This window comes from Dasypus novemcinctus, chromosome 16 (assembly GCF_030445035.2).
Source record: "Dasypus novemcinctus isolate mDasNov1 chromosome 16, mDasNov1.1.hap2, whole genome shotgun sequence".
Taxonomy (NCBI): domain Eukaryota; kingdom Metazoa; phylum Chordata; class Mammalia; order Cingulata; family Dasypodidae; genus Dasypus; species Dasypus novemcinctus.
This window is the reverse complement of record NC_080688.1, coordinates 15,459,795-15,487,412: the sequence shown is the minus strand read 5'-3', so window position 1 is coordinate 15,487,412 and position 27,618 is coordinate 15,459,795. Positions and strand designations below refer to the sequence as shown.

General features: G+C 54.3%; 2 protein-coding genes across 4 annotated transcripts; one reads left to right on the top strand and one right to left on the bottom strand.

The window, feature by feature from the left end:
• Positions 1-9,648: 9,648 nt before the first annotated feature.
• ZNF692 (zinc finger protein 692) lies at positions 9,649-22,576 on the bottom strand. 3 transcript variants are annotated; one of them, XM_058277256.2, is made up of 13 exons: positions 22,426-22,576; positions 21,927-22,173; positions 21,577-21,765; positions 21,269-21,300; positions 20,703-20,966; positions 19,879-19,927; positions 19,649-19,783; positions 19,156-19,371; positions 18,994-19,071; positions 18,835-18,913; positions 17,505-17,619; positions 14,965-15,064; positions 9,649-14,873 (listed from the first exon to the last, which is right to left on the bottom strand). In XM_058277256.2, exons 3-13 carry the CDS (start codon positions 21,750-21,752, stop codon positions 14,594-14,596), a joined length of 1,524 nt encoding a protein of 507 aa, XP_058133239.1. In that variant the 5' UTR covers positions 21,753-21,765; positions 21,927-22,173; positions 22,426-22,576; the 3' UTR covers positions 9,649-14,593. The 3 variants fall into 3 exon arrangements, with proteins under 3 accessions (XP_058133239.1, XP_058133237.1, XP_058133240.1); XM_058277254.2 differs by lacking the exon at positions 21,927-22,173 and having other exon boundaries at positions 22,426-22,557; XM_058277257.2 differs by lacking the exon at positions 21,927-22,173 and having other exon boundaries at positions 20,703-20,783; positions 22,426-22,557.
• On the top strand, positions 12,107-14,149 carry ZNF672 (zinc finger protein 672). Its single transcript, XM_058277258.2, has one exon. It carries the CDS (start codon positions 12,107-12,109, stop codon positions 13,472-13,474), a length of 1,368 nt encoding a protein of 455 aa, XP_058133241.1. The 3' UTR covers positions 13,475-14,149.
• Positions 22,577-27,618: the final 5,042 nt, after the last annotated feature.

Genomic DNA, 27,618 nt, shown 5'->3' with positions numbered 1-27,618 from the left:
ATACCCCTATTTTCCAGCTTTTCTTCCCTCTCTCTCCCCTCAGAACCTGCAGTGGCCACTGCCTTTACATCAGTGATACAAGTTCTTCCATTTCTTTAATACTAATAAGTCTACTGTAGTTTGTAGTTGCACTCCCCTCTTATGTTTGTTCATTCCTCAGTCTTGAGGATTTTGGGAGGGTGAAGCCCACACTTTCTCCAATTGAAAGGGGGCATAGATCCCATGGAGCAGTATCTTGCTTGCAGTTGCAGACACTCTCCACTTCTCGGGATGGGTATTGTCCATCATCATCCTTTGTTAGTTGCCCTGTTATGCCCATTTTTAAAAAGGGTTGTTTGTCTTTTTATTTTCTAGATATAGTATTTCTTTACATATGCTGGATATTAGGCCCTTATTGGACAAATGGTTACCAAATATTTCTCCCATTGAATATGCTGCTTTTTCTACTTTCTTGACAAACTCCTTTGAAGCGCAAAAGTTTTTAATTTTAAGGATGTCCCATTTATCTATTTTTCTTTCATTGCTCGTGCTTTGGGTGTAAAGTTTATGAAACCATTTTCTATTACAAGATCTTGTAGATGCTTACCCACATTATTTCCTAGAAGCTTTATGATCTTGGCTTTTATATTTCTTTGATTCACTTTGAGTTAATTTTTGTATAGGGCATGAGATAGTAATCCTCTCTCATTCTTTTGCATATGGATATCCAATTCTCCCAGCACCATTTTTTGAAGAGGCCACTGTCTCCCAGTTGAGTGGGTGTGGTGGCCTTGTTGAATATCAGATGACTGTATATTGCAAGGATCTATATCAGAATTCTCAGTTCTGTTCCATTGGTCAGTATGACTATCCTTGTGCCAATTCCATGCCATTTTCACCACTGTAGCTTTATAGTATGCTTTTTTAATAATACTTTTTAAATTAAAGTTAATAGATCACGTAGAATGTTACATTAAAAAAACATAAAAGGGGAAGTGGATGTGGCCCAGTGGTTAGGGCGTCCGTCTACCACATGGGAGGGCCACGGTTCAAACCCCAGGCCTCCTTGACCCGTGTGGAGCTGGCCCATGCATAGTGCTGATGCGTGCAAGGAGAGCCCTGCCACACAGGGGTGTCCCCCGCCTAGGGGAGCCCCACGCGCAAGGAGTGTGCCCCATAAGGAGAGCCGCCCAGTGCAAAAGAAAGTACAGCCTGCCCAGGAATGGTGCCGCACACACGGAGAGCTGACACAGCAAGATGACGCAGCAAAAGGAAACACAGATTCCCACGCTGCTGACAACAACAGAAGCGGACAAAGAAGACACAGCAAATAGACACAGAGAGCAGACAACTGGCATGGGGGTGGGGGTGGGGTGGGAGGGAGAGAAATAAATAAATAAATCCTAAAAAAAAAAAATAAAAGTTTCCCATATAACCCACACCCCACCCCCTCCCCCATCATTTTTTTAAATTGTATTTTTTTGAAGATGCATACATCACAAAAAAGTTACATTATAAAAAACATAAGAGTTCCCATATAACCCTGTAGTATGCTTTAAAGTCAGGTAGTGTGATTTGTCCAATTTCATTTTTCTTTTTCAATATGTTTTTGGCTATTTGGGGCCCCTTCCCCTTCCGAATATATTTCATAATTAACCTTTTCCAATTCAATAAAAAATACTCAGCAACCTTCTTTATTTCATCCACAGCTTCTTTGGGAGGCACTATCCACTCCCATTGCTTTATTTTTTCTCCTCTTGAATTACTAGTCCTCCATGGCTCCACCCCTGCCAACTGAGGGAAGTCCAAACTCTTAGGTGTAGCATACATTTCCCTACCACATATAATGGGCATATGATATTTTATTCATCTGTGAATTTCCAGGACCCAGTCAAGTGCCAACACATAGTGGGCCCTCGATAAAAGCTATGGAAGGAAGGAACTCCTCGATCTCACCCAATTTAGTTTGAATCCACTCACTGCCTGTCTCCTCCATTCCCTAGAATTCCTGTCCTCCAAGGACTCTGAGCTCCCTATATTCACACTTCTTCCTCAGTCTGAACAGAAAGCACTCCCATTCCTTTACTGTTCATCCAGATGCCTCTATCCCACTCCCAGTACCTACAGTGGCACAACATTCCCAGGGTTAGAAATCTTAGCCACTACCATCCACTGGCCCCAGTACAAAATCTTGACTATATGTTGAGTCCATGAAGAATGCGGATTATCTATGGCACACTTATCCTTTTCTTTCTTTTACTCCCAGTGATGGTTAAGTTAATTTATCAGCTTGGCTAAGTTATGTTGTCCAATTGTTTGGTCAAGTAAGCACTGGCCTCATTGTTACTCTGAGTGTATTTTGTGGATTTAAATAATTGATCCGCTGATTGCATCTGTGGTTGATTACCTCCACAATCAACAAAGGAAATTGCCTTCAGCAATGAGAGAAGTCATATCCAGTCAGTTGAAGGTCTTTTTTTTTTTTTTGTATTTTTTGTATTTTTAATGTAATATTATTACAAAGTCAATAAAAATATATATATATGAGGTCCCATTCAACCCCACCACCCCCACCCCACCTCTCCCCCCCCCAGCAACACTCGTTCCCATCATCATGACACATCCATTGCATTTGGTAAGTACATCTTTGGGCACCTCTGCACCTCATGGTCAATGGTCCACATCATGGCCCATACTCTCCTCCATTCCATCCAGTGGGCCCTGTGAGGATTTACAATGTCCGGTGATTGCCTCTGAAGCACCATCCAGGGCAGCTCCATGTCCCAAAGACGCCTCCACCTCTCATCTCTTCCTGCCTTTCCCCTTACCCATCAGCCACCATGTCCACTTTTCCCAATCCAATGCCACCTCTTCTATGTGGACATTGGATTGGTTGTGTCCATTGCACCTCTATGTCAAGAGGAGGCTCAGATTCCACATGGATGCTGGATGCAATCCTCCCACTTTCAGTTGTAATCACTCTAGGCTCCATGGTGTGGTGGTTGTCCTTCTTCAACTCCATCTTAGCTGAGTGTGGTAAGTCCAATAGATCAGATTGTAGGTGCTGGAGTCTGTTGAGGCTCAGGACCTGGCTATCGCATTGTCAGTCCAGAGATTCAAATCCCCTAAATATATCTTAAACCCCAACATTAACTGCACCTCCAGCACATTAGCATGAAAGTCTTAAGAAGGAAGATCCCATCTGAGTCCAGATTCATCACACATAAACACCATTTCCAAAGAGGGGCCATCTGACCTGGTAGTTAACCCCATCGGCCATGACCATAACTCCCATGGGTCTCTTTAGCCCTCAAAGGAACCAATATCTGGGGGTTGTATCTGCTTTATCTGTCTCTCTGACTCTGCTCAGTTGTGCATGAGGGCAATCCTTCTGCCAGCCTCCAGACTCTTTTTTAGAAACTCGTTGAAGGTCTTAAAGCGAGAACTGATGATTTCCGCTGTGAAAAGAGGAATCGCTCTTTGTAGTTAAGCCATTCAGATTCTCCCGGGGAGAATCTTCATCAGAGTTCCCAGCTTGCAGTCTGCCTTACAAAATTCAGACTTGTCAGTTCTCAGGGTTCCATGCGCCAACTCCTGTAATAAATCTCTTAACATTTATATCCTGTCAATTTTGTTTTTCTGGAGAACCTTGGCTAATACACTACCCTTAGACCACTTTACACTTTGCACGTGATGAGATGACACGGTTCTATGGAGGTCTGCCCTACAGCATAGGTTCAAAGGGCTTAGTCTCCATTTTGACTCTTACACTCAGTTCATTCCTTGCACATAGCAGGTGTTCAGAGATGTGCACTAAGACATCAAGTCTGCCCCCAAGTTTACAATTTAGAAGGAAAAATAAAATACGCATGTAACTCTGAAGTACATGGTAAAGGCCAGTAAATAGAAGGGCTGTGTCTTAGGCATTTTATGGCCTGCAAGGACAAGTTTTTCCTAAATACTTATGGAATTGCTGGATAAAATATTCCAGTGGTCTTTAGGAAAGAGGTACTGTTTTTACCTTGAGGATAGATTGGCATTTAAACTGGGCCTTGAAGGAGGAGTAGGACTTTGACAGACAGGTAGATTTGGCAGAATAGGAAGAGTGAATTCCCGACTGAGAAATGTCTGAACAAAGTGGCAGAGCCGTAGAAGGTGGGTGGGTGATCCAGTTTAGTGGAGAGTTGCAGACAAAAGACTGGAAGGCAGGTGGAAGAGAGACTTGAATGTCACACTAGAAGAGTAAATGTCAAAGGAAAATAAAACCTTCGAACAGGAATATGACACAATCATAGCTTTGCTTTAGGGAGACTCATCTGGAAGTTAACAATTATCTCCTAAGTTCAGCAACTATAGTAGACCCTCCACAAATATCTTTTGAATGTTTATAGAACCACAGTGGGAGCTGTCATTTATTGATGTAGTTTGTATGGCAAGAAAACCATTTGGGTGTGATAAATATTTTAAGTTGACAAAGTTACATAACTTTTTTTTTCTTTTTTCTTTTAGGAGGAACTGGGGATTGAACTCAGGACCTCATACATGGGAAGAAGGTGCTCAAGCACTGAGATACACCTGCTCCCCTGTAACTTCGTTTTTAACCTTCTAGCTTTCACTACTCTCAATATTCCTTGAAAATGTTCCAATTATCAGCCCCACTGTGATGACTCCCACAAGAAACCTTTTCTTCTGTTGAAACAAAAATCTGCCCTCCTGTATTTTCTCTCCAAAGTTTAAGTTCTTCCCTCCATAACTACACAAGTCATCTACTCTGTCCCTCATGCACCTTACAGTGTGTCAAAATTGTGTATAACCATCATGTACAGGTTTCTCTTTGCTGGGTTAAATATCTCTAGCCCTTTCAGTTATGTGGCATATTTATCATCATCCTAGTCACATCTGGAAATGGCCAAGTGTCACCAGTGCCCTTAAGAATGTAGTAGCATTAATGCTGAGGAGGAGTCCATACGTGTTCTGATTAGTGCTACCTCTCCAATTTGAAAGGCTTTGGAATTATCTTCATAATTCATCGTTTGCATATCACTGCTTTATCCACGAATGCTACTATACAGTGTTTGAAAAGTGAACGTGCTTTACTCCAGGCACGTTTTCTCTTTCTGTGTCTCACATTTCGATGCTTTCCTCATCACCGCAAACCCATTTACTGCTTCCTCTCCAGCTGTTGCCAGACCTGGCCTCCTCACACCATGTGGGCACTGAGCATCTGCCAGGTACAACTGGGCCAGTGCTCCAGGGAATCCATCACAAGTCAGAGACCTCTCATAGAACCATGCAATGAGCTGCACAACAGCAGGGCTGCATCTGCAGGGCTGAGGCCTGAGAGGGGACCTCCGGCCATGGCTCGTGGAGATGGTAGTTGAGGATGCCTTCTACTATAGAACTATTGTGTCTAGTAATGGAAGAAACTGTAGCATTGATGTGGAGAAAGTGGCCACGGTAGTTGCTGAGGGCAGGGAGAGGGAAGAAGAGATGTGAAGTTGGGCCATTTTTGGGACTTGAAGTTGTCCTAACTGATATTGCAGGGACAGATACTGGACATTATATATCGTACCAAAACCCAACCCACTGAATGCACTAGGGGAGAATGTAAACTACAATGTAAACTATTATCCATGCAGTGCAGCAGCGCTCCAAAGTGTATTCACCAAATGCAATGAATGTGCCACAATGATGAAGGAGGTTATTGATGAGGGAGCATGTGGGGAGTTGGGCGTGGGTATATGGGGACCTCATATTTTTTAATGTAACATTTTTTATGATTAATGTATCTCAAAAAGTACAATAAAAAATGCTCATAAAAAAAAAAAAAAAAAAAGAAGATGGGGAGGACTTCGCGGAACCAGAGGAAAGGGCTGAGAGGCCAAGTGTCCACTGAGGCTCCGCAGGGGCAGCGGTTGAGGGTCCAGCCACCTGGAAAGGAAAGGCAGGGTAGGTCAAGAAAGGTTCTGGGGTTGTCCTCAGGATGGGGCCCTGACAAGGCGCTTGGAAAGACAACCAGCAGCGCCCTCGCGGAAGAACACTGACAGCTTCAGCCTTCGGCAGGCAGCCCCCAGGCGAGCTCCCTGGGGCGAGGGGCGGGGGAAGACCGGGAGGATCCGCCACTGGCAGTAAACCCCGAGGCAAGCCTCCTGGGAAGCATAGAGAAAATGTCTCCCAGCAGGTGTGTGGTGAATGTTAAACCAGACAGGGGGCGATGTGGCTAGAGCGGCTGAGCGCCCGCCTACCACACAGAAAAAACCACACAAACAAGCCAAAGGGAAGATAAAACCAACTCAGGGAGGCTGAGCAGGCCCAGGGGTTGAGGGCCGGCTTCCCACATACAAGGTCCCGCCCCGGTACCTCAAAGGAAATATATAAGCGAGATAGTAACTACTAAGTCTGGTCTATTCGCTAATTCGCTGTCACCCTTGCTTAGGGCGCCAGAGCAGCCTTGACGGGCGGGGTCGGCGAGCTGCGACGCCCATCTCCAGGGGCTGACAGAGTGCGCGGGCCGGGCGCCTTCTCCTCTAATTGGACAGGAAGGCCCAGGGGCGGGAAAACGGACAAGAGGGGAAGCAGGGATTGGGTCTTCCTAGGAAGAAGGCGGGGCCTTCGCTAGCCGCCGCTGCGGCCCGCTTCCTGCCCCGCCCTCGAGGCCGTAGGGGAGCCCTCCAAGTCCTTCCAGTCCACCCAGCAACCCGTGACGCGCAGCGGGCGAGGTCGGCCACTGGCCACCGGGCACAGCGGCCTGGAGAGGGACCCCTGTCCCGAGGCCGGACGTGCAGGCACCTCCCCCGCGCCCCCGCCCCGAGGCCACTCGCCCGGCCGCCCCTTCCTCCGGCTCCTCGCCATCCCCGCCCAGGTCCCGCAGTCCGGGGTCGGCGGTCCCGCCGCGTGGCAGCCGCGCGGCACCTGGAGAGTCGGCTGGCGACCGGTGAGGGGGCGAGCCTCGCCGGCTGCCGGCGGCGAAGGGCGAAGGGCGTAGGGCGTGGGAGGGCCGGGGCGCGGGCGGCGGGCCCTACGGGCGGTGGGCGTTGGCAGCGCGGTGCGGTGCAGCCCCGGCAACGAGTGACGCGGGCGGCGGCGGGCCATATGATTGGCCGGCGGCCCGGGGTGCCCTCGGCCGTCCTCGCCTGCCGCCATCTTGGCAGGCTTTCACCCCGCCTCTCGGGTGACCTTCGAGGACGCGGACGCCACGTTAGGCCGAGGGCAGCGAATGGGCCGCCCCGGGTCTGCTGGCCCTGGGCGCTTCCACTCCCCTCCGAGTTTCCAGAGCGCTCTCCCGGCCTATAGGGGGTTGATCCGAAGGGCAACGGGCCGGGCCGGGCCGGGCCGAGGTTCGCTACGGAGTCTGCCCAGCAACTCGTGACGTCCTGGTTGGCGCGCCGGTGGATTGGTCGCGCTGTGCGAGGGGCGGGGAAGACCTGCTCCGGTGCGGCGTCCGCGTCCAGGTACCAAGTACCAGGTACCGAAAAGGAGCCACCGCCCTCCCTGCCTCCTCTCGGTACTCTAACCGTGTGAAGAAGGGGTCCTGGGGGGTCGAAGGAAGGGTCCCTCATTCAGGGACTCTCTGGAGAGCCCGGGCTGGGCAGACTAAATCGTAAGCTCTCAGCAACGGCAGTTCTCAGACTTAGGAATGATTTTACTCTCCCGCTTTTCTTAGGAAACGTTACAATAGCTTCCCTCCCAGGCATTTGCTAGGGTCAGACACCCTAGATGCCCTGTTCCAGGTTACACAGCTAGGAGTGGCAGAACCGGTATCCGAATGCTTATTTGTCTAGTTCCTTATACAGGTTGCAGTCCCTGCTGGGTGGACCGAAGTGTTTAAAGTCATTGCACAGGGCTGCGCAGAGCAGAGAATCAAGGGAACCCCTCTCAACATTCGCTGAATACATGGTGTTTTCAAAGCTGACCGCACAGTCTTCCACCATCCCAGTTAGGGATGCTCTAGTCACTCTGAGCCCAAGTGTCAAAAGAGGATAGATTGGCCTGCTATGTACATACCCTCCTGCCTGTACACATCTCCACGTCCCCAGATTTCACAGAAAAAGCCTTGTGAAGCCACATATTCCAGAAGAATGTATTTGGATCATGATCATTCTTGGCACTTGGGACTGGGAAAGAGCTGTCATTCCCATTTCCACCAACTCCAGTGAGTCAAACACCTGAGGCTGGAAGGGGCAATTTCTTTTGAAGCATCCCACCTTATTTCTATGAGTGGGAAGAACAACGCAAGTAATGGCCGTTGTGGGACTACGGAGTCCATTGGTGACCCCATCTTCACCTCCTAAAAAGGAACTGAAACCTTTCCACAGCGGATGGGAATACTTCCTGTTACTTTCACTGATTAATTCTGAAAAAAGCAGAGTAAGAGCTCAGGGTGTAGGGCGCGTTTGAGCAGAGCCCTGTGGAAACCGGGAAGGATTCCCAGGTCCGTGGTTCTGGGGAGCTTTTCCACCAGCCTCCATGGCCCTCACAAGTGGGGAGCACATAACTGCCCTGTCTGGGTTTAAAATCACCTAGGGGGTCACGGAGCCCAGGAGATAGTCTCTTGGCTCCTCTCTAGGCTGAGGGTGCAGCTGCGTTGAGCTGGTGGCAGAATCGCCTCCCTCTCCAGCCCCTGACTCCTGCTCTACCTCGGGCAGCTTCTTTTCCAAGCTAGGGTTGCAGAGCTTACCCATGCCGGCCTGCATCTGCCCTCTTCTCCCCTGGCCACCTGGGGCTGCCAGCGGGCCTGCTCCAGGGCCGCGTATCCACCCGAGGACGAGGCCCTGGGGAAGGGGAGGGGCCTGTCCCAGGCAGGGGAACTGGCCTACTGTGGGTCTGCTCAGTGGCTCTGGCACAAACTCTTTGCCCCAGAGGTAGGCTCGAGTCAGAGGGGGGGTAAAAGACGACTGCTGGGAGGATGTGAGGAGGAAATACCCATGAAGCACTCAGAGTTCTTAGGTGGTACTTCTAGAAACAACCAGGATGTTTTAACCAGGAGAGGGGTGGAATGAGCCACAGCCCTGCCCAACCAGGTCTACATGGTACACACCTTAAAGTTACATTGTTTCTCCGCTCACCCACTCGGGTGAAGTTAAAAGGTAATTTCCATTTCACATTTGCAGAACTGTTTTTTCATACTAAGTCACTATCATCAGGAGTGTATGCGCCTTACTGCGCATGTTGGTTTGGACCAGTTTAAAATGCCGAGTCGCCAGGTGAGTCTTGTGGCTCCTAGTGGAGAGCAGGCTGCAGGTGATTCTCTGCAGCCCTACTTCCCACAGGCCAGGCAGGATCATACAACTCAGGCTTCAAGGCTGGGGTTGTTGTACACTTGAAGTGGTTAAAATTATTTTTATGTTACATATATTTTACCACAATAAAAGCTAAATTAAAAATAAAATTTTAAAAGGGAAAAAAGATTGATTGTAGACTGCCACTTATCTCTCATGAATCCTGACCTGTAGGATCCCTCCTCCCACCCCAGACATACCGGCATAGCAGAACAGATAACCAGGGAAGAAAAGTCTTGATTGTGACTAAAAGAGACAACCAGAGGAGAAGCACTAACACTGCTCTCACCATAAGATTGTTGGTTAATGCGCTAATCCTGATCGATAAATTGTGATCTAGTTCTATGGTTTGTTTTACCTGCAATACCTAATAAGAAAAGACAAACTGATATATGGAACTTAGAACTTCACTTTTAATGTATTATGAATGCTCATTTTTTCCATTAGCTTATCTACCTTCTTAGTACCTGATTTTTAGTTAGCTATCTATCATATTTATAAACATTAAATGTTTTAAAGATGCTAAAATACCTTATTCAACAGTAAGGGCTTTTCACCAAATCACACATAATTACCCCTTTATCTCTTTTGGCCTGCTTTATCCTTATTTCTTTCCAAAGTAAACAAACTTTGGAAATGTGATGATATAACCACCTCAGAACTCTACAAGAGGAGGGTGGTAGCTAGGACAATCTAGAGGTTTTCTGATAAAGTATTCTTCTCTTCCAGATTTCCTCCTGGACACAGAACCCTCTGCTTCCTGGGTGAGCCTCAGCATGGGGTAAGCCTTGAAGGGGCGTGCCCTAGCACTCAAGCACCCAGACAACCTGCACCCTAGACCAGGATCTGTTATTGCACACCTGTTATGGACGGACATGGTACCCGTGCTCACGTGCCCTTGGTGTGGGGATGTTGTTTGCATGCGCCCTGGAGCCCGTGGCTGGGAGAGGGCAGGCTTCCAGGAGCAGCCCCAGAGGGGCCGTGTTCACTAGCAGCATCGCGGGGTGGGGGCGCTACAACTACGGAGTCTCACTCGCATTAGGACGGACCTTCCCTTTAACACACATTGCTATACAGGAATACGATGACCCCACATTCAAGTACATGAGCAAGTGTCCAGGGTAACAGCCCTCTCTGGAGGAGTTGAGGGACTCCATCGAAATTCTGCTCAGGTCTGCGCTCTCCAATTTCACTCAAAATCCATCCTCTTTGAATAAGATGTTTGGGACGTTTAAATACCCGAAGCCAAAAAAATAAAGAAAATAAAGTATTCCAGGAAATAAAAAAGGAAATGTGGGAGTAGGTGTTGCTCAGTGTTGAACACCTGCTTCTCATGTATGAGGTCCTGGGTTCAACCCCTGGTACCTCCTAAAAAACTAAAAAATAAAAATAAAGGTGGGGACCATCAGATGAAATAAGAATGGCAAAACATAGATGTTTCAAGGTGTGATTCATGATACTGTCCTCACTAGGTTTCTTTTATATTTGAAAATATCCATTAAAAAGAAACAAAACCCTTCTCCCAAAAGCGGCTCTACTTCCTCTCCCTGCCTCGCACTCGGCTCAGTGAGCCCACATTTCCCCTTTCTTCACCTTACAGGGCACAGCAAACCCACAGGCCTGCGAGGAGGCTCTCCCACGCTGGCCATGCCTTCCCAGCGCGAGGGGAGACAGAAGTGCCAGACCCCCCCACTGCAGGTCTGTGATTTCCAAGGCTTCTTTTTTATTTTTCAGTTGAACCTATTTGTATCCAAAATAAGAGGATCCTATCCATGGGACCTGGGTATTTATGATGAATTTCCACCTGCCAGTGAGAAAACTGATTCCTGACCACCTTGATTTGCTTCCTCTCTGATGTGGTGGCTGAGACAGGGCCCTACGGAACCAGTGGCTACACCTACTGCCAGTGCCCCACTGCACGGGACTGGGGGCCATCTGCAACACCTTGGGGTGACCATCAGTGGTGAGGCCAGCCAGGGTGAGGAGGACACAGGCATTCTGTGCAGCTGGCACTTGCAGACAGCTACCTGAAGCCACGTGCCTGGAGATGAGCCTCACTAGGTCTCTCCTACCCCCAGTTCTCAGGGCTCTGCAGCTGGGGCATTGAGAAATGTCTGCAGAATGCTCCTCAAACAATTGGAATTTGATCCTTCACAGGGATCCTCTCTTTTCCGCAACCTCCCCTAAAAGCGTGAAAAGCAATTCTTGGATAATGACGTCCACTTTTGATGCTACTCTCTGAATTATCACGTAGCCTTCCCAGGTCCCCAGGTTGTGAGTTGCTCTCTCAAGGCTGTGCCAGGAAAGTTCAGGACTGTGAGCTGGCATGGAGTGACTGTTCACGGGGTCCCCTCCAAATCCAAGGAGCAGTGCACTGGGGTTTCTCAGACACCATCCTTTGCGTGGCCAGTCCCCATCCCTTCCAGTAGCCTCGGTCCGAGCCTTGGGCTCTGGATGTGCAGCAGGACCAGCTTGTGCCCGCCCCTTGCCCCCCATCTGGTATGGCAGGAAGGTACTGGCGTGGCCCTACACCTCGTTGAGTTCATCTGTGGCTTAAGGCCAGAATAGATGGACAGTTCCTGTCCCTGTACTTTGCCCCTCCCGCGCCTCCAGGTGGACCTCCACTCCTGCGGACTCTGTGGGAGAACGGGGAGCCCCAGCGCCCCTTCCAGCTAGCTCACGGCGACCTTCTCCCCACAGGGTGCGCAGCGCAGGAAGCCTGCTGCAGCAGGCCTCTGAAGCAGCGGCAGCACCTGCCATCGGCAGGAGCTCAGGGTTTCAGGCCTCCTCTTCTTCCCTCTGCGCCTGCACTCCCTGAGCCCGCAGGTGCCCAGGCCCCGGGCCTTGCCATGCTCGCGGCGCCTGGGGCGGCAGGGAGGCCGTATGCATGCAGTGAGTGCGGCAAGAGCTTCCGCTACAGCTCGGTGCTGCGGCGGCATGAGCGTGCCCACGGTGGCGACCGCAGCTTCCGCTGTCTCGAGTGCGGCGAGCGCTGTGCGGGGGCCGCTGACCTCCGCGTGCACCGGCGCACGCACACCGGCGAGACCCTCTACATCTGCAGCGAGTGCGGCCAGAGCTTTCGCCATAGCAGCAGCCTCGACCTACACCTGGGCGCGCACAGGCGCGGACGCGCTTGCCCCTGCCGCGCTTGCGGCCGCTGCTTTCCACACCTGCCGGCTCTGCTGCTGCACCGGCGCCGCCAGCACCCGCCCGAGAGCCCCCGTCGCTGCTCGCTGTGCGCCCGCGCCTTCCGCCACAGCGCCCTGCGCTTCCACCTAGCCCGGGCACACCCGCCCGGGGCCCGCGGTGCCGAGTGCCCGCGCACCTTCCGCAGCGGTGCGGGGCAGGGCAGCCACGCGCCTGCCCACGCAGCGGCGAGCCCCGGCAGCTCTGCGCCTCCGAAGCAGCCCAGCGCCGCAGTCCCGCACCAGTGCGGCATGTGTGGCAAGGCCTTTGGCAAGAGCTCGACACTGGCACGGCACCTGCAGACGCACTCGGACGAAAAGCCCTTCAAGTGCCCTGAGTGCGGCAAGGGTTTCTTAGAGAGTGCCACGCTGGTGCGCCACCAGCGCACGCACACGGGCGAGAAACCTTACGCGTGCGGTGACTGCGGACGCTGCTTCAGCGAGAGTTCCACTCTGCTGCGCCACCGGCGCAGCCACCAGGGCGAGCGACCGCACGCATGCGCCACGTGTGGCAAGGGCTTTGGGCAGCGCTCCGATCTGGTGGTGCACCAGCGCATCCACACCGGCGAGAGGCCCTTCCCGTGCCCCGAGTGTGGCCGCCGCTTCAGTGACCGCTCTGACCTCACCAAGCACCGGCGCACGCACACGGGCGAGAAACCTTACTGCTGCGAGCAATGCGGCAAGCGCTTCACCTGCGTGTCCAACCTCAACGTGCACCGGCGCAACCACGCCGGCCACAAGCCGCACAAGTGCCCCGAGTGCGGGAAGGCCTTTGGCGTCGGCTCCAAGCTGGCGCTGCATCGCAAGACGCACCTGGGCGAGCGGCCCGCCGAGTGCACCGAGTGCGGCAAATGCTTCAGCCACAGCCGCTCCCTGTCGCAGCACCAGCGGGCCCACGCGCGGGCCCGTGCCGCCGCGGCCACCCAGGCCCCCGGGAGCCTCGGCCCTGAGGGCACTGCCCTCGCCTTAGCAGGAGAGGCTGGACAGGAAGAGCGGGAGCGGCACAGGTCCCAGCGGGGGGAGACTTGCTAGCTCCACTGGGGCCAGCAAGTGCTCACCACCCACTAGGTGGTCCGTTGCTTCCCTCCTGCTGTGACTATTTGTTTTTGTTGTTTATTCTCCACCAGCCTCGCTGCACCCCTAAGAGTACTTCACCTCGCCTCTCACCCTTCCATCCCCCTGCTTCTCTCCCTCTAGTCCCCATCCACCCATCAGACCCAGTTTTGGTGTGTCCCAGCGCTGCTGTGCTAGCTGGGAATTTCCCATCTCCGGTTGTTTTTCCAAACTCCTTATCCCAGCCTCCATCTCCACTTCCTCCTTCCCTGGTTTCTTTGGCATTCTCTTCAGTCACATCCCACCAGTCCCGTGTCCTTTAGGTTCCACTTATCTCTGCTCTTGTTTGGAGGTGGAAGAGAAAGAGAGGAGGGCTCCCTTTGGTGCTGGAGTCTGCAGATCTGAGATGGCCCAGCTGTGAGCAGGGGCTGGGCTCAGCTTGGCCTGCCCACTTGTCCCGGGCCTTACCTGATGAATTGGATGGAGGTGCCTCTCAAGAGAGAGCTCCCCAGAGGAGTATCAGCAGGTTCTCTCCAGCTCGAGCTTGGAGCTGGGGTTTCTGTTCACAGGGAACAGGCCAGAGGGGATCCCCCACGGCCTTGGCCAGCACCTTCGCTTAGGGCTGGAGAAATAAAGAGTTGTTTTGGTTCCTGACTCGTCAAACCTCGGGTTGAAGGGAGAGTGACCTGAGAGCCAGGCCCTTGCACAGCTCCACAGGCTCTTCTTAGCTTAGTTCAACAGTCCTCTCGTCATCTCCTTCCACATAGGACCCCTCGTCTCTGCGCTGGGTGGCAGGACTCTTTGACGGTCCACATGTGGCTTCTGTTAATGGTGACTACAGACGAGACATATTCCTGCTCTGGAGAGACCCAAAGCTGGCCAGGTTGTCAGCCTGCCCCGCCTCAGGAAGGGGCTGCAGTGCCAGAGTCCCCAAAGCAGCTGGGCTACTCGGGCTCCGCACACACGCACACGTAAAATAATGTTTATTCCATCCCTCAGGAAGGCTGAAGGAGCCCGCTCCCCTGGATCCCAGTCCTGCCTGCCCACCCCTCCATGCCTGGTTCCCGGGACCACAACCTGGTTGCCCTCCAGGCCTCACTATTTTCCCTGCCCAAGGTCTGGCTCCCTGAGGCCCGGGGGAAGAGCCTGAGGAGATGGGGCAGCGCCTGGGGCCTCGGGGCCGGGGACTCTGGGGCCCAGAGCAGTGAGCAGTGCAGGATGGCTCTTGCTGCGGTGGGCCGTGACGCTGTCCGGCTTCTCGAAGCGCTTGCCGCAGAACTCGCAGGGAAAGCGCAGGGCAGCCGCCGTCTCCGCGTGCTTGCGCCGGTGCCAGTTGAGGGAGGCCTTCTGGCGGCAGGTGAACCCGCAGATCTCACACCTGGAGCCAGGGGCAGAGCAGGGCCCACTGTGCTGCCTACCCCTCAGTCAGCCCCCTCCCCACCCCCGCCCGAGACCTGCCCCGCACTCACTGCAGGGGTTTCTCGCCCGTGTGGATGCGCCGGTGGATGATGAGGTTGCTGCTGGTACGGAAAGACCGAGCGCAGAACTCGCAGATGTAGTCGCGGGTGTCTGTGGGCACACACGTGGGGTCCCCTAGCAGCCAATCCCACCTGAGGCCTGTGCCCTGACTGCACTGGCCTTGTGCTAACACGAGCCTGTGACAGCACCCCCCCCCCCCACCCCACGCAATGGGTCCCTAACCTGGGTCTATCCAGGCAAAGGCTGAGGAGCTGGTCTTTGAGGGGGAGCAGAAGGCACGGGGTGTGGGAAGGAGGCACCGGGGGTGGGGGATGGGAGCAGAAGGCACGGGGGCCCAGGCAGCAGTGTGCACCATGAGCGGGTGTGCTCCCAGGCCACTCCAGGGCACCTGAAAGTCTTCCCACTCAGGCCTGCAGCTTTCCCGTTGCCCACCATTCCCTAGCCTCCCCCGTGGAAATCCCACTCTTTCTGTGTCACCCGTCCCCTCTGCTGCGCTCCCTGCAGCCCTGCTCCCTGCAGCTCCACAGCACCTGCCTGTCACCTGTCCCTGTGCCTCCAGCAGCCTCTTAATTGGTTGCTGCCCCGTGTCTGTGACCTCCAGGGCTTGCTTGCCCTGCAGACCCCGCAGCCCTGCCCCCACCGTCCTCACAGCCGCCTCTCCATGTCACTCGGGACCTGGCCCTCCCACCTCATCCAGGATATCCCTGCTCTTGGTCTGCTTTTCCAGACTTCTGCCCTCTCAGTCCTCTGACCTCTTCACTGACCCTGCCGCACACCTGGCCCCCGCTCCAGGACCATGGGCCGTGCAGCCAGGGCCTCCCACCTCAACCCAGCTGGATCCCAGGACCCCGGGCTGCCAGGCCTCCAGCTCCTCCACCACCGCCCACCTTCCCCACCCACTTTATGTGCGTGTCCAGCCCATCCCCCAGCCCCTCCTTCACTCACACCCTCTGCCTGGTGAGCTCAGGGTCAACACAAGCCCGTGCCAGGGCTGGCGAGCAGCAGCACACCCCTCAGCCCTATACCACAACCCCAAATCTCAAGCTCCCTCCCCGCCCATTCTCCACTGCCCTGGTCAATTCACCTTCCCATCCTCTAGAGTCCAAAAGACCATTTCACATTGTTCCTATCTCCACAGACCCCACTGTCCTCACACAGCTGATGACCTGGTGTCTTAAGTGCCTAAGGAAAAACCTGGAGAATCCCACATCCTCCCCACCAAGTCCACCACGCCATGCACATGATTCTCAAACCATTCCCTGCAGCCACAATCCTGGGCCCCACTCACCCTGTACCACAAGCCTTTCCTCTTTAGGGGTGGTCCCCATCTCTGTGCCCCAGCCCACACCCCTCCAGCTGAGACCCCACCTCTCTGCTCATCTTCACAGCACAACCCCAGGAAGCTGTCCACACTCATCGCCTCCACTTTCTCAACTCCAGCCTGTTTGAAACACACTCCAGGTGGGCTTGGGGTCCCCCAGTCGACAGCCGTCCTGTCCACACCCACTCCCCAAGACCAGCTGCCACGCTCAGTCACTGCCTTCATCCTGTGCTCACCTCACAGGGCACTTCTCCACCTACTATCTGGTCCTTCCACCCGGCTCCCCCACAATCGCCCCTCTGTCCCTGTGGGAGGCCGTCCAGTGCCAGCGCCATACAGCATGCACACGTGCAGGATGCACACATTCAGCGTGCCCAACGTCTCCCTGAGCTCCAGAGGCACACCCTCCGCCATCTGCGCAGAGTCCCTAATAAGCATGTCCACAATCGAGTTCTCCCCGAGCCCGCTTCTGCTCCTTCTCAGTAATTCACACTCTGCCCATGCTCAGGCTGCAGCCCCGAGCAGCCCAGTCCCTCTCCCCTCACACCCACAGCCCACCCGCACCTTCCAACAAGCTGCTCCTGGTGCTGCCCTCACGCTCAAGTCAGCTGGCCACTGAGGGCGGCCAGAATCCAGGCACTCCTGTGGGTGTATCCACAGCTGGGCCACAGCTGGGCCTCTGCTCTGCCCTCACCCCCACAGCGTGTCCTTCATACAGCCAGTCCACACAGCCTGTCCTCCACACAGCAGCCTGTCCTCCACAGTCTGCCCTCACCCCAGCAGCCACAGCGGTTCTTTTAAAGACTGCTCAAGACCCTCCTCCAGATCCCAGTTCATCCACTCCAGCGTGGTCCTAAGGTTCCGTCACCAGCTGACATCACCTTACCCTGCTCACCCTCCTGATCTCCTTGCTCCTCAGGAGCAGCACAGACCCCACCCTCATCATGCAGTCCCCACTCCTTAGCATGCTCAAGCCATTGTGCAAAGGCCTGCCCATCCTCAAACAGCACCTCTTCTCTCATGTGCTACCCTCTTGCCCTGTTCTCACGCTTCTCTGGAGCTCTTTGCCACTAGAACTGAAACCTCACGAAGGTCAGGGGCTCTCCACTTGCTATCTGACGTGTTAACAGCCCCTAAAGCAGAGTCCCAGCCGGACAGGTGGTCCGAGTGCAGGGAGAGATGATGAACGAGCGCACAGGCATCCCTCACCACTGTGCAGCTTCGCGTGCTCCTTCAGGTGCTTCTTGAAGTTGAAGGACTTCCCACAGGCAGGCTCTGGGCAGCAGAAGGACTTCTGGTGGATGTGCTGGTACTTCTTGTGGTGCTAGAGACAGAGTAGACAAGACAGCATAGGATGGCCTCCCCCCTCAGGATGACCAGCCGGGCAGGCTCCTGGCCCCCGTGCCTGGCCCTACAATTCCAACACCTCACGTTTTCCATCCCGGCCAGAAGCTCAGGTCATCTTGGCCCTCTTCTCACCCCCACAAGCATCCCAGTACCCCCTTTTTGGCCACTGAACTAGCCTTCACCCTATCCTGCTCTCGACTTCCACCACTCCCCTCTCTGCCAACTGCAATCCCAGCTCCCTGCACAAAGCACTGCCCGGGTGAGGCTCCCGGTCCACCTGCCTGTGGATGTGCTATCTGCTAACATGTCACTGACAGCCCACTGTTTACTGAGGGCTCACCATGGATGCACTGCGACATTGTGTTCCCCCAAGTTTGCTTTGGGGAACATACGTTCGAGGGCCGTGGGTGCTTCAACCTGAACTCCCCATGGTGGGAAGGATTTCTCCTCCACCTGATCGGATATCCCGTGCCGGCTTGCTGGAGTGCACGGGCTCTCCTCTTCCCAGTAACCCCGGTTAAATCTCCTTATCAGGCACAAGAGCTGTCGGCCCTCCCCTGTCCAGGGCTCTGCTGCCCCTTGGGCTCCCCCACTGTCCCCATCCTTTGCTCCAGGTTGTCTCTCTGCTGTCTTCTCTCCAGTGTTCTCTCCCCCTGTTGTCCACCCAGGCCTCCCCACAGCCTCTGGACCTCCTCTACCCGGTGCCTGCCGCTTCTCACCCTAGTTGGGGTCAGACAAGACCATGTACTCGCATAACCACTCTAAAGCTATCCATCTGAGCCACCGTGGTCAAGGAGCCTGCACGTGGTTTGGAGCCAGGCCCCAGGGCTCGGGACCCCATGTGACAACCCACGAGCTGAGCACCACGGGCAAGCTGCTTTCCTCTCCTATAAAACGTGAACAGCAGTGCCCACTGTGTGCCCGGGTATGTGGTGAGGGTCTAGAACAGTCCGTGGCTCTCTAGGAGCCTGGTCAATGTCACTCGTCTCTGTGGATCTCTGTGGCTCCATGTGTAGGTGAGGCTGGTGTTTCTGCTTCATCCTTGGTTTAGTGCAATAGCCGCCTATCTGATTGCTAACTCTTGGAGAGTGTCAAATGTGCCCAGCCCTCTTCTCCTGGCTCCAGATCCCCACACAGTGTCCTGTCCCCTGCCCACCGCCAGCAGCCCCCCGACCCGGCCTGGGCCCCTCACATTCAAATACTGCCGGTTGGAGAAGATCTTTCCGCAGCCGGGGAAGTCGCAGGGTAGCAGCTCTCTTTTGGCAGCTTTCCTGAGGAGGACAGTGGGAGCAGCAGTGGGGTCCCACCCGCTAGCCCTCTCCCCAGGGCCCGCCTCCGCCCCCAGACCTACCTAATTCTCTTGGGGCCGATCTGCACAGCATCCTCGTCCCAGGCCGGGGCCAGGGCAGACGAGACCTGACTCCCAGGGCTAGGGCAGCAGAGAGAAGGGAGGGCCTCGAGGAGGGTGGACCTCCCGGGACCCCCGCCCTCTCAGTCCCAGCAGGCAGGTTACCTGGCCTGGGGCTCTGGGACGGCAGGCAGCGGCCCACTGAGCTCGGGCTGGACACCTGGCTGGATGCCGGTTTCCTCCTCGGGCAGAGGAGCTCCAGGACCCAATGGGGGAGCTGAAGAGGATGGCCCAGCTGGAGGGGCAAGGGCAGATGAGGGGGCCTCCTCCAGGGAGTGGGCAAGTGGGGACGGAGGTGGTCTGGGGGCATCCGGCTCGCTGCTGGAGGGAGAACGGGAAGGAAGAAGGCATTATTTCCTGGGCCTTCCCACCAGCCCTGCTCTCCCTGAGCCCAGGCCTAGGGGTAACCCCACAACTCCAGGCTCTCTGCTGTAGAGCCCAGCTCCACCCTTTCCAGCTCAGCTTTGAAGCCTCCCCCAATGCCCACCTGTGCCCAGCCACCCACCACCACTGAGGCCCTCCCTCGAGTCTGCAAGGCCCTGGGCCCCAGGCAGTGGTGCCCCCCTCTGCTCGGCATCCCCCTTCAGCCCCCACTTGCTCATCTGGGGAGGAGCTGTAGGTCCACGGGCTCGCATCGCTCAGCAACTCCTCTTCATCCTCATCTTCCTCTTCCTCTTCCTTCCCCCCTTCCTCTCCTGGGAGCAGGGAGGGCTCGGGTGGAGGATCCACCCCACTGCAGGCCAGGGAACGCCAGGCTCAGGTCTCGCCCCCACGCCCAGCATCCACTGCCCATCGTCCACTAGGTCTACCTCTGCCCACAAACCTCACCTGAGTAAAGAGGTTCCCTGAGTCCTCTCACCATGCTCAGGTTCCAAACCTGTGTGCAGGGGCAGGGATCAGAGGGAAAGATGCTCTGGGCTCAAGGAATGAGGACAGAGCTCTGTGGCCTGTTGTGTTAGGAAGGAGAAGGTGGGGGCCCAGGTTACAGGGGTGCAGGGGGAGTTTAAGAGACGGTTCAAAAAACCAGGTACTGAGAGGTGCGCTGTTTGAAGAGCACCTGCAGGGCAGGTCAATTGCTTTCCAAGAGTGAAGTGACAGGAAGCATCACACTGAACTGCAGATAAGCAGCACCCGGTAATAAACCAGTTTGAGTCCAGTAGAAACAACCTAGCATGGATGGGCATAGCCCAGGAATCCATGTCCATCTGCTTGCTCTCTGCAAAGCCCCTACCTACCACCAATGAGAACACTCCCTCCTGGAGGCGTCTGCTCTCCATCGCAGCCCCTTTCCCACCCTCTGGGGAGCTCCTCTTCATCTGCGTCATGACGGTAAAACTGCTCAATAAACTCCCATGGGGGAGAAAAGGTGCAATGAAATTTTCTCTCCAACACTGTTCCCTGCCACCTAGATCCTCACAGATAAACTGCTTTCTTACATAGCTTTCCAAGTACATCCAATTTGACGTTTCCCCTTATTTCCCTTTCCACAAATGGTAGCGTTACCATGCATCCTAGTCTGCATTTGGCTCTTCATTACTAACAACGTCTCTTTTTTTTCATTGAAAAAGGACCACTTGTACAGAGGGGATTCAGAGTCACAGAAAATGGGAAATCCTTTTCCTCCCTTCTCCACCAGCTCCTCAAGAGCCTACCTGCAGTCTCAGGCCCACTCCTGGCTCCTGAGCACCAGCTTCTCCGGGCAGAACGTCGACAGGCGGCCGGCCTAGGCGCCTCTGGAGGTGCAGGGTCCAAGGAAGGTCCCCAGGAGAAGGTGTGGCCCGCCGAGCACTCCCACACAAGCCCCCCGTCTCGGCCCCCAGGCCCCCGCAGCCCGGGCACCAGGCTGCACTCCCGGCTGTGAGCATGGGACAGGAGCACAAGGTACTGCAGGCCCTTGGGGGGTGAAGGCTCGGTGCCTGCAGGTTCAGGAGAGCAGTCAGGAGGAGGAGCAGGGATAGTGCGCCCTACATGCCTGTCCCTCCAGCCGCCGGCTGGCCGGAGCAACCAGGCCTGTCATTCTTGAGAACTCAGCATCCCCAGGAGCGCTGAGCCATGCTTGCTTCCCATGGCCTCCCCACCTTCCCAAGTGCTCTCCTGACTCCCCCTAAGGAAGGGCGTTTCTGGATCATGCCGGTCTTCCAGTCCTGGCCACTGAGCCCCTTCCCTACCCCCTGCCCAGCACCGCTGCCTCCCCCCACCCCCACCATTCCCTACTAACCTGCACAGAGCACACAGCCTGGGGAGTTGTACCTGCCAGGTGGAGAGAAGCTAGTCAGGGCGGGCTGGGCTGCTCAAGGCCCCCAGCCCTGGATGCTTGCATCCAGTCCTAAGAGCTTCCTAAGCACTCTGGACACCAGGAGGGGAGCAGGAGGCTGGAATCCACCACACCCCCCTCCCCAGAATAAAACAGGAGATTGCCCTGAAGAAGGCACAGCTGGACAAGGATATACTCCCGAGAGAGGGTCTGGGGCCTGCTGCCAAGTCGCCCTCCCTCAGATCCCCTTTCCTCCCACCCCAGGCCCTAACCGGTCCAGCAGGAACTTGGCGAGCTGTGAGTGCAGGGAGAAGCCCAGCCGCTCCTTGAGGAGGCACCATTGCTCCATGTGGCCGCCCAGGCGGATGCGGCACTTGCTGCGCCGGGCGTCCAGCTGTCGCCGCTTCTCCCGCCGCCTGCGGGACGCGTCCGCCGGGGAAGCAGCCATGCGCGCCCGGGTCCTGGAGGTGTAGGAGACGTGCTACCTGGCGCCCCACCCCGACCCTGTCCTCACCAGGGAAATGGGGCTGGACCAGAGGGTCTCAGCAGCGCGAGCTGCCACCTGCGCCCTGGTCCTGGAGGTGGAGGAGACGCGCCACCTGGCGCCCCACCTCGTGCTCACCATGGAAGTGGGGCTGGGCCGAAGGGTCTCAGCACCAGGTCCTGCCCCCTGGAGTCCACCTCCCCACCCCCGCCTCTCCGAGCCTCGAGTTCCTCATCAGGGAGTGGGGTTGGGCCAGGGGGGTCTCAGCAGCACCAGCTGTGGCGGGGGCCCAGCAGCCCGCTTCGCTTCCAGCGTGTGCGCGTGCGGTCCGAGGCGCCAAGTAGGGTCAGGGCCGTAGGCCTGGGTTCGCCCGGGAGAGCAGAGGCTGGAGTGGCGAGAAGGCGCTGAGGCCGGGGCAGGGGAGGGTCCCGGCTGGGGCGGGGTCTGGGCGTGGGCGTCCGGGGATGTACCCCAGCCCCCGGACCTGCCCCCTTGGCACGCCCAAGGCGCCTGGAGACCCCGGCCAGGCAGCGAGCGCAGCCCGCACCTTACCTGCACCCCTCCCCACCCCTACTGCGCCTGCGCCTCCGACGGCCTCCGCGCGCGCCGCGAGAACGACGGGAGGAAGGGGGCCCACCTCGTGCGCTCGGCCGTCGTTTCTCTTTTAAGAGGAAACCGTCCCCATCTGCGTAGGCGACTCCAGCCCAGAGCTGGGGCCGCGGGCCGGGTAGGGGAGAGCGGCGGCGGCGGAGTGCGCTTGCGCGCTGGTTGCCCGCGCGGTGCCTGCCGGGAGCTGTAGTTCCCCGGCGAGAGCGGCCCACACGCCTCACTAAGCCCGGCGGGAGTTGTAGTTCGCGAGCTTCCGCGGCGCGCCTGCGCGTGAGGCGCGAAGGCTTAAAGGCGCAGAGGCGTGGGATGGGACGGGAAGGCGCCGGCGGTCTTGTCGCTGGCCGAGGACGTCATCTGCGGTGGTTCTCATTTGTGACTCCCCCAGTTTCCCCCGCCCGCTTGTCATTGGCAAGCGCGCACGTGCTACAGAATAAGCCACCTAGTGGAACAGCATACTGAAAAAGCAGTTCATGTCTCTGCATGTCACGCTTAAATACGTTCAAATGGGAGTGGGTGTGGCTCAGCTGTTGAGCGCCTGCTTCCCACATGGGAGGTCCGGGTTAGGTTACCTGGGCCTCCTGAAAGCAAACGAACAAATTTTTTAAAAAAACACAAACCCACTCAGGGGAACTGGATGTGGCTCAGCAGTTGAGCACCTGCTTCCCCATAGGAGGTCCTGGGTTCGATCCCCGACCCCACTATCTAAAAAAAAAAAAAAAGATCAAAATGGCAAATCACATGCTACCACAAGAAAACATAATAAAACAAAACTACCTTGATTCTTTTTCTGAGACACCCACACTCTAGCACGTCCTAGCAAGACCAAGTCCTGTGCTAGACCACAAGCCTAGCAAGTCAAAATATATCTTGAATTGATCCTCTCCAATGCTAAAACCCTGTTCTAAGTCACCTCTATTAGTTTCCTGTGACTGCTGTAACAAATCACCGCAAACTTTGTGGCTTAAAACAACAGAAATTTATCCTTTCACAGTTCTTGGAGGCCAGAAGTCCAGTATCACTGGGTCAAAATCAAGATACTGGCCAGGCCACTCTCCCTATGGGTCCTCAGAGGAAAATCTGTTGCTCGACAACTCTAGCTCCCATGGTGGCCAGCATTTTCTGACTTGTGGATGCAGCACTGCAATCTCTGCCTCTGTGCTTACAGAACCTTCTCTTCTGTCTGTATCAAATCTGCATCCATCTTTCTCCTATAAGGACACGTGAATTTGTTTAGGGCCCACCTAGGTAATCTTCCCATCTCCATATCCTTAATGTAATCACATCTGCCAAGTCCTTGGCATATAAGGAAATAATCCCAGGTGCCAGAGATTAGGACATGGATATTTTGGGGGGGGCATTTTTCAACCTCCACCCCACCATTTCATTTCTCACCCAGTCTGTGGCAACAGCCTCCTAATTGTCCTGTCTCCTACTTCTACTCTTATCTTCACAAAGCAGGGGGAGTGGTCACAAAGAGAAAAGTTTCTCCTTAAAACCTTTCAGTGGCCTCCAGTGCCATCAAAACCCCTAACATGGCCTAAAGGCCCTATGTGAGCAGGACCGGGACTGCTTCTCGGCCTCCTCTTCCACATTTCCTCACGTTGTCTACTCTATTTCAGCCACTCCAGCTTTTCTCTATTTTTCAATACACCCGGCATGCTACAGGGAATTTCTTCTGTCTGGAGTCATTGTTCTCCAGCTCTTCATATGTTTGCTTCCTTCTCATAAAGTAAATCCCAGCTCCAACGTCACCCATTGTATTAGCGTTCTCTGGGGAAAGAGAATGGATGATACATATATAGATAGATAGACCTAGGTATATATATGTACAACATATATGTATATCTATATGTTATACAATGCATATATAGCATAAATATAATGTAAATGTTTTCAGATTTATTATAAGAATTGACTCACATGACCATGGGGATTATCAAGTCCAAATTCCATAGGGCAGGATGCAAGTTGGGAATTCGAATGAAGGTTTTGATGAATTCCCAAGGAGAAGTTGGATGGCTGAACTAGAGATAGACCTTCTTCTTTCTGAAAATCTCCCTTTAATGCCTTCAAATGACTGAATGAGATTTTTCTCATTTCTGAAGGCAAACAATCTCCTTTGTTGACTGTAGATGTAACCATCCACAGATGCAATCAATGAGGACGTAAATACACAAAACAATGGGGCCAATGCTTGCTTGAACAAACAGCTGAACAGGATAACCTAGCCAAGTTGACACATGGCTACTTCTCCAGTCATTCTCTACCTCATTGTGTCCTCTTCTTTCTTCTCCATTGCACTCACTGTTTTCTGAAATCACTTAGGGACTTGTGGGCTTGTGCATTTACTACTGACCTGTGATCATTGTTCGCTAGCCCCAAGCTCTCCTCTGAAGCCTAAACATCCCAAATGACCTTGTGTCCAATCTTAAACCATCTTTATGACGAGCCTAGTATGTCCTTATCCCTGTTTCTCTTGATTTGTGGTACCAATGAGTCAATATACTTGTCTAACAGAAGGTAGAAAAGGAGAACACCCACCTTGTTCCTAGTACTTTATGCATTAATGAAGGTGGGACACATCAAAAGAACCCATAGGGTACAAATGAAAATATTCTTTCCCCTCAGAATTCATTAATAGATATCTGTAGACTCCTGCTTCCTCTGTCCCTTGATGAAATCATAATACCTAATTACTCTTAAATAACAAAAAGTCCTTTACTCACTTGAGACCCAAGAACACCCTTGGTTCTCTATTTGATCTTGTTCAATCTAATAAAATTCTAAAGTCCTTCCAAGGGGAATATAAACATCCAGCCTTCCAACAACCCTCTCCAAAGAAAATTCTTTTTCTCTTGGTTCTCTTTAATTTCTACATCCTTGAGGAAAGTATGGCTAAGGCTCTCAAAAATGGCCCCCAGTCCTCTTTTGTAAGTCCTGCAGAAGAGTGGTACCTTCTGCCTTTGGCATGCCGAGGTTCTTGGTAAATATTTGTTCTTTGCCTTTAGTGACCTCAGTCCATTCTGAGACCTAAAGAGTTCCATTTTAGCAATCCATAACAAAGGCTTGGATTAAATGTGGTTTTGTAGCTTTATCACTGTGGAGTTAGATGGCATTTAAAGCCTACTAAAGCTACCAATTTTTTTTTCACTTGTGGAATTCCTCAATCTCCCCATCATGAATTCACAAAACAAGGCATAAGGAGGCTGGCATTATATGAATTCCCAGAGCATTTATTTTTCCTGGACTCTAGATAGCAACCCTCCTTGGGCAAGGGGAGTGAAAGGTTCTATTCGTCCTAGAGAGGAGAGGGTACAGCAAAATTAAATTTAGCCATGGCCAAAGCCGGGGAGCCGCCCTCATCCTCCGTGACGACATATGGGCGGGCCCAGACGGCTTATATAAGAGAGGCTCGGCGACCCTCGCCTGCGGCTGCGCTCGGGGCTTTGGGTTGGGGCCGGGAAGGGAGGGACAGGGGACGTGAAAGAGAAAGAGGCCGGCTGCCGGTAGACTCGCGGTCGGGGATGTCGCTGCAGCAGAGGAGCTCGCTGTCCCGGGGCGCGCGTCCCCCGCGGGTCGTGGAGCGCGAGGTGGTGCGCCAGGTGCTGAAGGAGCAGCTGCCCGAAGGGCGTGGGCCGCTGTCGCGTGGCGCAGTGGCCGTCCTGCATTCGGTGGCGCACAGCGGCCAGATCGCCCGCAAGGTGGCATGGCTCGGGCGGGGGAGCGCCGGCCCGGGCGGCCAGCGCCTGCACGCGAGGTCCGCGCGTCCCCGTGGCGCCATCCGGCTGCGCCTGCCTGCGAAGCTGGGCCCCGTGTCCACGCGCCGCGCTGCTGCGCCCCGCCCCAGAGTCCGGCGCTCGCCAGGTTGGAGGGGCTGGCGGGGCTGGGGGACACGCCGAGCCCGGCTGCGCTGCGGAGCGCCCGCGGAAGATCGTGGACCCACAGATGGAGCTTCGTTACCACCGTAGCGGAGATCCGAGATCCGTGCGCCTGGGCCTTGGGCGTTCAGGGCTGAAGAAATGGAGGTGTATTCTGGAGCAGCTGCCCAGGGGTGGAAAAAATACATTTGGAAACCGGCACGGAGATACTGGGCGCAGAAGGCGTGGGGGTTAGAATCTAGGCCCCTAGACCACTCCTGCTGCCTGACTCCCTGCTGAAAGATGGAAAGACAAAGGGAAATCTGATTTGGTCACAGTGGAACCCGGGTCCTTGTGTCCTTTGTGGTTGGTGTTCTTGGGCGGGCGGGGAGAAGGGGGTTTGATGAGGAGAGCCCTGAGAACGATGGGTTACTCTAAGGGCATCCACACATTCCCTTCCGAGTTGTGTTTTTCTCCAAGTCGTCTCACTCCTATGCAACAGACCTTTGCACGCTTACATCCCTGTGTGTTCAGTTGAAGTGACAGGTAAAGCCAAAAGGGCAAGTAGAGTGTGCTGACAAAACACAGGAGGGTCACCGAATCCAGGTTTGCTGGACAAAGAGGGACCTGAGCTGAGCTGAACTGTGACACCCCTACCCCCACCGCAGTTTACTTTCTCCTGCTACAACCTAATGTCCTGGCGAGCTAGGTCTCCACCTGGAATTCCTCACTGCTTTTTTCTCTTCCTGTTTTTATTTTTTTCTCATTTCTGTTCTCTCTCATTCTGTTTTATTCTCTCCATTTCATCCTCTCTCCTGTTTTACTTCTATCTACCCCCCTTTTCTGGCCCTCTCATTACACATTTTTGCTCCTTTTTCTCTCCTTCCATTTGTCATTTTCCCTTTTTCTCACATCATAGTTTCAACTCCTTTCATTTCCCTCTATACTTAGAAAGTTTCACAACTGGGTCCAAAATAGATCTGATGGTTCTTCCAGTTTTCCAGCATAAGTCTTCTGATACAGAAGAATTTGATTTACCAACACTCTGAAGAGCTTTCTCCTAACTGATCTTGTTGCATTCCTCCTGGTCTGAGCAGTTCACCCACCCAGCCATATTTGGGTCCTTCCAAGATGAACCAGTCTACTCACATGCAACTACCAGGATCTGGTAGCTCTTGCCCTCCCAGGCCGCCCCTTCCCCTGGTGAGATCGGAACCCCTTCCACCAATGAGAACTGGGAAGTGTGATCGCAGTCGGGGAATCCTCCCCTCATCATTCCTTACCAGCAAGCCAGTGTTCAGTTCACTCTCAAGTATCACCCAAACCACTTGTGACTAAACCACCACTTGGAGCCCTGAACAGGG